We start from the raw sequence: 9,869 nt of genomic DNA on the forward strand, positions 1-9,869 counted from the left end.
GGGCGCAGCGCCACGGCTGCAGCTCTTGCGGGGACCCCCCCCCTCGGGGGACATGGAGACCACCCGCCCCATCTCTGGTACACCCGGTGAGGGGCCGGTGCTTGAGCCCCTTGCAGCCGGTGCTTGAGCCCCACGCGGGGGGGCTGGGCCGGAGGGGCCCCCCGGGACCCCGCGGACAAAGCAGCAGCTGCCGGGCCCCCCCGCGGCGGCTCTTTGTGCCGCAAAATGGTGGAGTCAGAACACGGAGTGGGGGGGGGACGCACAGACACTGGGGGACAGACAAGGGACCAGCAGCTGCCACCACCCCCAGCCCCTGCCACACCGTGGGGGGGGCAAGGGGAGGCCCCAGCCCCCCCATTTCATTGGTTCCTGGATCCCACCCCCCTCAGATCCACGATGCAGCACAAAGCTCCAGGATGTTTTAACCGAAGTTTTATTGGAAATGTTAAATACTGGGGGGTCCAGCCCGACACGGAGCTGGGGGGGCCGGGGGGGCGCGCTGACCCCCTCCCTCACGCGTGTTCTTCCGCCAGCTTCTCCGCCTTGGCCACGGCCTCCTCGATGGGCCCCACCATGTAGAAAGCCTGTTCCGGGAGGTGGTCGTATTCACCTGCGGGGAGACACGGTGTCAGGTGCGCAACGGGGCCCCCCCGGCCCCCTCAGCGCCCCCCCCGGGGGCCACCGCACCTGCCAGGATCTGCTTGAAGCCTTTGATGGTCTCCTTGAGCGGCACCAACTTGCCCATGTGGCCGGTGAAGACCTCGGCCACCTGGAAGGGCTGCGACAAGAAGCGCTGGATCTTGCGCGCCCGAGCCACCGTCAGCTTGTCCTCCTCGGACAGCTCGTCCATGCCCAGGATGGCGATGATGTCCTGCAGGGACTTGTAGTCCTGGAGGGGGGGGGGGAAAACGGGGTGAGCGGCTGGCATTGGGGTCCCCAGCACCCAAGGGTGCTGCCCCCCCCCTCACCTGCAGGATCTTCTGCACCCCACGAGCTACGTCGTAGTGCTCGGGGCCCACGATGTTGGGGTCCATGATGCGGGAGGTGGAGTCCAGCGGGTCCACGGCCGGGTAGATGCCGAGCTCGGCGATGGCGCGGGACAGCACGGTGGTGGCGTCCAGGTGAGCGAAGGTGGTGGCGGGCGCGGGGTCGGTAAGGTCATCGGCCGGCACATAGATGGCCTGGGGGGGGATGGGAGGGGATGGTGGGACCGGGAGGGGACGCGGCGACCGTGGTGCGGTGTCTCCGGCGCTGCCCTCACCTGCACCGAGGTGATGGAGCCTTTGCGTGTGGTGGTGATGCGCTCCTGCATGGTGCCCATGTCGGTGGCCAGCGTGGGCTGGTAGCCCACGGCTGAGGGGATCCGGCCCAGCAGGGCTGACACCTGGGGGGACCAGAGCCCGTCGGGGGCTGCACGAGGCCGGGGGGTGCCCGGACACCCCCACAGGCCCCCCCAGCCCCAGCACAGACCTCGGAGCCAGCCTGGGTGAAGCGGAAGATGTTGTCGATGAAGAGCAGCACGTCCTGACCCTCCTGGTCCCTGAAGTACTCGGCCACCGTCAGCCCTGTCAGGGCCACCCTGGCGCGGGCGCCCGGGGGCTCGTTCATCTGCCCGTAGACCAGGGCGACCTGCGGCGGGACCGCGGCGTTGGCACCGCGCCGCTCTGCTGCCCGTGCCCCCCGGGAACCCCCCCACCCCGGGAACCCGGCCCCACCTTGGACGTGGCGTCTTTCAGGTTGATGACCCCGGACTCGATCATCTCGTGGTACAAATCGTTGCCCTCGCGGGTTCGCTCCCCCACGCCGGCGAACACCGAGTAACCACCGTGGGCTTTGGCCACGTTGTTGATCAGCTCCATGATCAGCACGGTCTTGCCGACGCCAGCACCGCCAAACAGACCTGGGGAAGGGGAACCCGCTCAAGCACACGCCGGCCCGGTGGCTCCCGGTGTCTCCCTTCACCCCTTTCCTCCTCAGATCAATAAACGTGGCTTCAGCAAACTCAGAAGAACGAAAGTCAAACGGTTACTCATCAGCGAAGGAAACACTGCGGAGGGATCGGTGCCGGGTGCCCCCTCCCCAGACACCCCCAACCTACCGATCTTGCCGCCCTTGGCGTAGGGAGCCAGCAGATCCACCACCTTGATCCCCGTCACCAGGATCTCCTGCTCAACGCTCATCTCCACGAATTCGGGGGCTTCGGCGTGAATGGCGGCGAACCTGCCGCGGGAGGGGGAGAGGAGTTACCCCCCAACTCGCACCCGCGGCTCCAGGACCCGCATCCCGACCCGAAACCCCGCGGGACGCTCAGGGCGTCACTCACTGTTTGGTCTTGATGGGGCCCCTCTCGTCGATGGGCTCCCCGATGACATTCATGATCCTGCCCAGGGTCTCGGGGCCGACGGGGATGCGGATGGGCGCCCCGGAGTCCAGAACCTTCTGTCCTCTCACCAGCCCCTCCGTGCCGTCCATGGCGATGGTTCGCACCGTGTTCTCCCCTGCGGGAGCCCAAGGACGGTGTCACGGCGGCGATGACCCTGGGGACGGCTGCTGGTGGCTTCCCCGGCCATGCCAAGGGGGTGGGAGGACCCAGGGACACAAAACCCGAGCCCGGAGCCCTCCGGGCGCTCTTTTCCTCCTCCTCAGATTGAAATCCGTGGCTTCAGCGAGCTCAGGAGAACGAAAGTCACCAAGATCCATCATCACAGGAGGGTCCCCCCCGTCCCACAGACACTCACCCAGGTGCTGAGCGACCTCCAGCACCAGCCGCGTCTCCCGGCCCTGCACCTCCAGCGCGTTCAGGATGGGCGGCAGCCCCTCGTCGAACTGCACGTCAACCACGGCCCCGATAACGGCCACGATGCGGCCGGTACCGGCGCTGGCCTTGGCGGCGGGGGCGGCTTGGGCCGCATAGTCCCGGCCTGGGGGGGGAGGGACGAGTCAAGGTCGGGCGGGAACGGGGCGGGAATGGGGGGGCGAGCGGGAACCCCCGGGATGCGCCCGGACCCCCGGGATGTGCGGGGGCTCCCGGGATGGGGCGGGAACGGGGGGTCGAGCGGAGCCCCCCGGGATGTGCCGGGACCCCCCGGGATGTACTCGGACCCCGCGACCCCCCCAAATCCCCTTCACCCCCACCCCGCCCAGAGCCGCAGCGTCGCCTCATCGGTACCCCCGGGATCACCGCCGCCGCTCCCCTCACGGCCGCTACCGGCCCCGCGCCCCCCGCCCGCCGCGCAGGCCCCAAGGTGACCCCGGGCCGCCCCGCACTCACGAGCCCCGGCGGCGGCGGCCGGGCCGGCCCCGCGGCTGAGGAGCAGCGGCAGGAGGTCGCGGCCCGGCCCGGCCCCGCGGCGCAGCAGCGGCCGAACGGCGGCGGCGGCGGCGGCCGAGCAGCGACCCGCGAGCCCCAACATGGCGGCGCCGACTGAGCCCCGCGCCCCGCCCGCCGCACACGGCCCCCGGGAGGCGGGGCCTCGGGGCGCGTCACCGGCCGCCGCGCACGCCCACTGGGCGCCGCGTTACGCCGCGCAGCCGCATTCGTTTTGCCATTGGTCGAGGTTGCCTCGGTGCTCGCTTGGCACCTCCTAACAATTGGGCGGCAGGGCTATCCGTCAATGAACACCGTTAAGTGATAGGGCGAGACTAGAGCGAAGGGGCGGGTCCTAGCTGAAGGGCGCCGGAAGTACAGAAACACGTGTTCCACGCTTGTCCTTGGGGCGGGCGCGGTGACCGCGGGCGCAGGTCCCGGTGCCGCAATGCGGCCGGTTACCGGGACACGGCACCGGCCCCCGGGGCACAACACGGGCCCGAGGGACACGGCACCGGCCCCCGGGGCACAACACGGGCCCCAGGGGACCGCCGGGCAGTAACGTGCCGGGCCTGTCCCCCCTGGGCTACTGGTTGCCCCCAGCGTACCGGTTCCCCCAGTTCTCCCAGCCCCTCCCGGTGCCCCCGGCCGAGAAGCCGCCCCCGGCGCAGGCAGAGGAAGAGACAGGCCCAGGCGGAAGGAGAGCCAGGGAGTCTTCAACAGTTTATTAGAAAGAATGTAGACATTAAAAAAATCCCCGCTGCTCTGAACAGAAACTGAGGTTTTTCAGCCCGGATCGCGGCCCCACCCACACAGTGCAAAGACGATTTGGTCTGAAATAACAGATTAACGAGCAACAAGGCGCAGCCCCGGCCCCGCAGCGGGAGGTGAAGCTCTGGGGACGGGCAGGAGCGGGGGAGGCGCCGGCAGAACTGGGGTTAAACCACCAAATGACGAGAATTTAGTTTTCAATAAAAACTTGAGCAGAACAGACCTGAAAACACCACGGAAGGAGCCAAGGACTCGTTTCAGCCAGTTTTGTTCCCGGTAGTTAATTAATTTCAGGCCATAGAGGCGGGGGGGGGAAGAAAAACACAAAAATTCTCATTTACCCCATGGTGTAAAGTGAAGAATTCCGGGTGTAATTACATCTACGAGGAAAAGAGGCTCCGTAAACCTTTATTGCGACTGCTCTGGATCCACCGGCTACACCTCAATGGGGTTGTTTTTGTTTGGAAGGCTGGAACGCGGTTCATGCAGAACGTTACGGGCGCGGAGCCGCGCGCCGGGACACACCAACCCTCGGGGAAGCCATCGAAATGGGCTGAAAATGGGTTAAAGGATGCAGGATCTCCCGGGAGGGCTATCAACTCAGGAATTCTTATCTCAATTATGAAATGTTGTGATGAAGTTCTTTCCCCAAACCCTGAAGACAACGGTTGTTCTTACTCCAGATCCGGCATTTCTAGAGAGAAACAGGAGAGTGTTAGCGGGTGGGTTGTGTTGTTTTATAAGGCAAAGAGCGACCGGCAACCCCAGCACAGCCCAAGGGGCTTTGGGGCAGCTCTGGGTCTCCCCCCACACCCCAATATTCAAGCAGGGTCACCCCCAGAGGGGAAGATCCCACTGACATTTCACGCTGGTGCAGAAGCGCTTGCACCAGGTTCTACCATCTCAGAGCGCTCAGGAATCAACTTAAGCCAGGATTTAGCAAGACCGAGCACGCAGAACATCGGCTGAACCGCAGCGCCAACTTACTCTCATCATCACTGTCCGGTGAGTCCTGCAAAGGAGAAACATTCACTGAGCAAAATGAGCCCAAAGGTGCTTTTCCCTCCACCCCCCAGCACACGAGCCGCTGTTTTGAAGCGCGTGGAGCGTGGGGCGCGTGTCAATATCCCCCCGTTCCACGCGACGTGCTCGTTTCCAGCCCCGTAACGCCCGCGGCCGCGCCGCCCGGATGAGGTTTGGTGCGTTTTAATGCGTTACCGGCGCCAAGGGACGCGGGTTTGATATCACACCAAGCAAGTTGATATCACAACCAACTTACATCATCTGCCCCGTCTACTTCTGGCAAATCTACGTCGTCGTCTCCGCCCATGTTGTTCATCATCTGTTGGGAGAGAATCGCGATGTTATGGGGTGAAGGCTGAGCTGGGGACAATCTAAAACCAGCTTAAAGCTGTTCCAACCAACAGCCGCCAGGTGAAATGACAATTAAAAACTTTAATTAATTGTCTTGCAAAGCAACCAGCAGCTGCCACAGGACACGTGTTCATTGAACACCCGGAAAGCGGTCACGGGAAAGCGCCGGGACGCGAAGCGCGGGTCCCCGTACCTCGGAAAAGCGGTCGAAGTTGGACATGTCTTCGTCTGAATCGTCCTCCCAGTCCTTCCAGTTGTTGAAGTCCACACTGAGCCAGTTGAGCTGCGCGGGACACGGGTTAGCGAGGGGGGGAAGGGAAAGGGGCGCTACGCGTCCGTACAAACCGCGTTGCGATCAGGAGCGGCCCCGCTCCATGTAAACGCGCCCCGAATTCAAACCGAATGAAGCACCAACGCACCTTCGCCCTCTCTTTCGTTAACCGCGGCCACGCCTGGCCCGACTCCCCTTTTCGTAAACAACACAAGATAGATCTGTCTGTTCTTTTATGCTTTGACTCCTGGAAAAGAGCAAAGGCCCGTTAGCGCGACCCCAAACCTCAGCGGGAACTGCTCAGACGACATCAGAACAAACGGTATTTTAAAAGGATACTCACATTTGGATCAATATTATTAAAAAGGTCAATTTCGTTTAAATGTTTAAAGTTATCACTTCCTCCGAGACAACTGTTGAGACAAAAAACCCAAGCGTTTAGCACGAATCATCCTATAGAATGAATGCGCCTCATTAACAGAACCCGCGGCCCTTACCTGAACGTGAGTTTGGATTTTTCAAAATTTACATTAACATCTTTACTGTCTTCGACGCAAAACTCCACAAAGACGTAGTCCCTCCGGTCGTACCACTTGGCGGAGGCGGGCTGCCTGCGGACAGAGCGGGACAAGCGTCAGAGCCGCCGTTTGGCTCCATTTAATGCCAAACCATCACTTATCCCCGTGTTTAATCCACCGGGTGACAACCCAATGCTTTCCCTCTTTTAGGAAAGGCGGCTTGTTTAGGTAAAGTCCAACAACACAGTAAAAAATCTTATAGGATGTTTTCAGTTGGAAAAGACCTTTAAGGTCAGCAAGTCCAACCGGCAAGTCCAGGTTCCAGTAGAGGTTGGGAAATTACATATTAGAGAGCAGCGTAGGGGAAAGGGAGCTGGGGGTCCTGGGGACAGCAGGGTGACCATGAGCCAGCACTGGCCCTTGTGGCCAGGAAGCCAATGGGACCTGGGGGGGGTTAGAAGGGGGTGGTCAGTAGGTCAGAGAGGTTCTCCTGCCCCTCTGCTCTGCCCTGGGGAGACCACACCTGGAATATTGTGTCCAGCTGTGGCCCCTCAGTTCCAGCAGGACAGGGAACTGCTGCAGAGAGTCCAGCGCAGCCACCAAGATGCTGGAGGGAGTGGAGCATCTCCCGTGTGAGGAAAGGCTGAGGGAGCTGGGGCTCTGGAGCTGGACAAGAGGACACTGAGGGGGGACTCATTCCTGGGGATCAATATGGAAAGGGGGAGTGTCAGGAGGATGGAGCCAGGCTCTTCTGGTGACAACCAGTGACAGGACAAGGGGCAATGGGTGCAAACTGGAACACAGGAGGTTCCACTTAAATTTGAGAAGCAACTTGTTCGTGGTGAGGGTGGCAGAGCCTGGCCCAGGCTGCCCAGGGGGTTGTGGAGTCTCCTTCTCTGCAGACATTCCAACCCGCCTGGTTCCTGTGTAACCTCATCTGGGTGTTCCTGCTCCATGGGGGGATTGCACTGGATGAGCTTTCCAGGTCCCTTCCAATCCCAAACATACTGTGATACTGTGTTATGTTCTTACTATGGTATTTTTAATTATGGGACACGTTTTGTCTCCCGACAGGGAATGACTCTTGGTGAAAAAGCAATGAAAGCACCGTTTGTTCCCTCCGCTGGGGACAAACCCCAACACACCGTCACCCAACAGAGGTCGTGTCTCTGCTCAGGACGACGCGGGGGCTCCTGAACCGCGTTAACACTCCGTAATGGTTTTCAATGGAGACGTCTCCGGTGATCCCGGGGAGCTGCACGTGCTCCCGGGTCTCGTCGCCACGGTTTGGCCGCGACCTCGCTATCTCTGCCAAGATTGGGGGGTCTGAAGCACCGAGAGCCCGTTTGCAGCGCTTCAAGAGTCTCATTGAGCCGGCCTAGAGCCGCTGGAAACCTCACGTGCGCCTGAGCTGCGGAATCAAAGAGCCCGCAGAAAATTAACCAGCCCAGAACCCGCGTTTCCACCACCGAACACGCCTGTTGTAATTAAAGCCACGCTGGAGTTGCCTCTCTCGCTCTTTTTATCTGGTTTGCAAATCTCTGAACCTCCCGGAGGGAGGACGGAAATGATCCTTAGGCCGGACTTACCGCTCCAACCAGTAGCGCGGGGCTGGAGCTGCCGAGCGCGGTTACGGATGCGCCGCAGCCGCTTGCGCTGCCCACGCCGAGGCTCCTCGGAGCCCCCCGAAAACCCCCCGTTTGCTTACCAGGTGCTGAGCGCCAGCGCCCAACGGTTCCTCCTTCCTGCCCAAACTCATCCCGGGGGACCCGGCCTCACGCCCTGTGCTCCGGTTACGCGTCATCCCCGCGGGATTTACATTTCCTTGAAGGAGATTAATTCAAACTCTATACGCACGTAACCACAGCGCAGCCCAGGGAACGGGTCGCCCGTATCCCACGTTCTCAAGGATTTAACCTGTCGCATCTACGTTCGCTGCCACCCGTGGGGTTGGGACTTCTTAACCCATCCCTTCAAGTCCTCGCGTCCCGAGGACAGTGGTGACAACGGAGCGGGTTCCAGAAGCTTCACAGCAGCAGTTTCGGGTGACACGTGCGCTTGGTGTCACCCCAGAGACGCCCGTCCCTGCCCACAACGGGTACAGACGCAGCTTCTCACACCAAATGATGAACCTCAGCTCTCGCGGTGCAATGCAAGAGGTTTCCAAACCTGTCCTGGAGCTTCACCGCCACCAATCGCACCTATTGGGGACTCGGCTTTGTCTCCTGACACATCCTACAGCCTGAGGATGCTGCAAAAGTCACCTGCTGAACAACATCTTCAGCTCTAAGAAATCTGCTTTACGTGATTCGTTTTCATTTCATTTATATACCCTGGAAAAGCTTTTTCTTCAAATAACGAGTTTCAGACTACAATTGTAAGTGGGATGAAATAGCGCTGTAGTTTCTAGGTGATGTATTCTACAGGCATTAAATGAAAAACTCCCAACTTGGTGACATCCTTCTTGTTCTCAGTCACACTGAGATGGGGTAAAAGCCTCAGGGACAAACAGCAACCGGCACCACGTTCCTCAGCACCTGCGGCAGATCAGCCTTTCGGAGCGACAAAAAGCCTCGGAAAAGCACAAGCACGTTCGCTCATCGAAGGGAAATACCTGGGAATGCGGCGGGTAACAGCGCAACCCCCGGAACGGGCGGATTTCACCCCAAAAGCATCACCCTGCGACGCCCGGCTCCTCCTTCCCCCGCATCGCCGTGTGCACGGGAACACACGCGGCTCTGGGGCCGCCGCGGCTGCCCCGGGATCACACCGAGCGCGGCTGCTCGGGGCCCCGCACCGGCGGTTCCCGGGGCCGCTTCCCGGGGAGCCCCGCGGGCAGGCGGATCGACGCGCCGCTCACCGGGGACTCCCGGCGGTTTCAGCCGCGGCCGTTGGTGCCGCTCAACACCCCGCTCATCCCGCACACGCGGGCGCCGCTCTCTCCATAGGAACGGGCGGACCCGCGCGGCCCCGCGGGAGGCGGCCCCGGGACAGGCCCCACGCCCGCTCCCTCAGGGCGCCTCCCAGCGCGGGCTCCGGGACAGCGTCCTCCGGCGGCCAGCCCGCGCCCCCCCCCACGCCCCGCTCCCCATCCCCGGGCCTCACATGGCGAACGGCGGCGGCTCCGGCTGGCGCGGCGGGGGCGGTGCGGGCCGGGTCCGGCGGTGCGCGGCGGTACCGGGGGCAGGGCCGAGGCGGCGGCTGCTCGGGGCTCGGCGCGGCCTCACTCCCACAATGCCCCGCGCGGCGGCGCCCAGCGCTGGTGACGCAGCAAAATACCCGCCGCGCCGCCTCCCGCCGCCGCCGCTGCGCATGCGCGCCCGCCGCGTGCGGCCCCTGGCGCGCGGGGCCGGCCGCCCCGCCCCGCCCGCGCCACGCCCCTCCCGCTCGCGCGCCCGCTCCCTCCTCCCTTCTAGCAGCTTCTCGCCGCGCAGGCGCGTTGCGATCCGGGGGGGGGCGGGGCCGGCGGTTGCCGTGGCGACGGTGCAGCCGCAGCGCGGCCTGGTCGGCGGACGGGGATCACCCGGACCCGATCCCGACCCCGCGGGGCCTGTGCCCGGCGGAGCGCAACCCCCAGCCCGCCCCGCCGCCGTTAGACCCCCGGTTTGGGTCACACACACCCCTGGCT

General features: G+C 63.0%; 2 protein-coding genes and 2 non-coding genes across 4 annotated transcripts; all 4 read right to left on the reverse strand.

Moving 5' to 3' along the window:
• Positions 1 to 415: 415 nt before the first annotated feature.
• On the reverse strand, positions 416 to 3,484 carry ATP5F1B (ATP synthase F1 subunit beta). The gene is made up of 10 exons (XM_065043667.1): positions 3,272 to 3,484; positions 2,739 to 2,921; positions 2,324 to 2,498; positions 2,099 to 2,220; positions 1,716 to 1,900; positions 1,471 to 1,629; positions 1,262 to 1,384; positions 969 to 1,181; positions 688 to 889; positions 416 to 610 (listed from the first exon to the last, which is right to left on the reverse strand). The coding sequence occupies exons 1-10, from the start codon at positions 3,411 to 3,413 to the stop codon at positions 513 to 515; spliced, it is 1,602 nt and encodes a 533-aa protein (XP_064899739.1). The 5' UTR covers positions 3,414 to 3,484; the 3' UTR covers positions 416 to 512.
• LOC135576714 (small nucleolar RNA SNORD59) lies at positions 1,969 to 2,042 on the reverse strand. Its single transcript, XR_010468489.1, has one exon. It is a non-coding gene; the product is annotated as a small nucleolar RNA SNORD59 (small nucleolar RNA).
• LOC135576715 (small nucleolar RNA SNORD59) lies at positions 2,638 to 2,712 on the reverse strand. The gene has a single exon (XR_010468490.1). It is a non-coding gene; the product is annotated as a small nucleolar RNA SNORD59 (small nucleolar RNA).
• A 533-nt stretch (positions 3,485 to 4,017) lies between the features above and the next one.
• On the reverse strand, positions 4,018 to 9,570 carry PTGES3 (prostaglandin E synthase 3). The gene is made up of 8 exons (XM_065043686.1): positions 9,347 to 9,570; positions 6,221 to 6,334; positions 6,067 to 6,136; positions 5,872 to 5,970; positions 5,646 to 5,735; positions 5,358 to 5,420; positions 5,066 to 5,090; positions 4,018 to 4,772 (listed from the first exon to the last, which is right to left on the reverse strand). The coding sequence occupies exons 1-8, from the start codon at positions 9,553 to 9,555 to the stop codon at positions 4,753 to 4,755; spliced, it is 690 nt and encodes a 229-aa protein (XP_064899758.1). The 5' UTR covers positions 9,556 to 9,570; the 3' UTR covers positions 4,018 to 4,752.
• Positions 9,571 to 9,869: the final 299 nt, after the last annotated feature.

This window comes from Columba livia, chromosome 29 (assembly GCF_036013475.1).
Source record: "Columba livia isolate bColLiv1 breed racing homer chromosome 29, bColLiv1.pat.W.v2, whole genome shotgun sequence".
NCBI lineage: Eukaryota > Metazoa > Chordata > Aves > Columbiformes > Columbidae > Columba > Columba livia.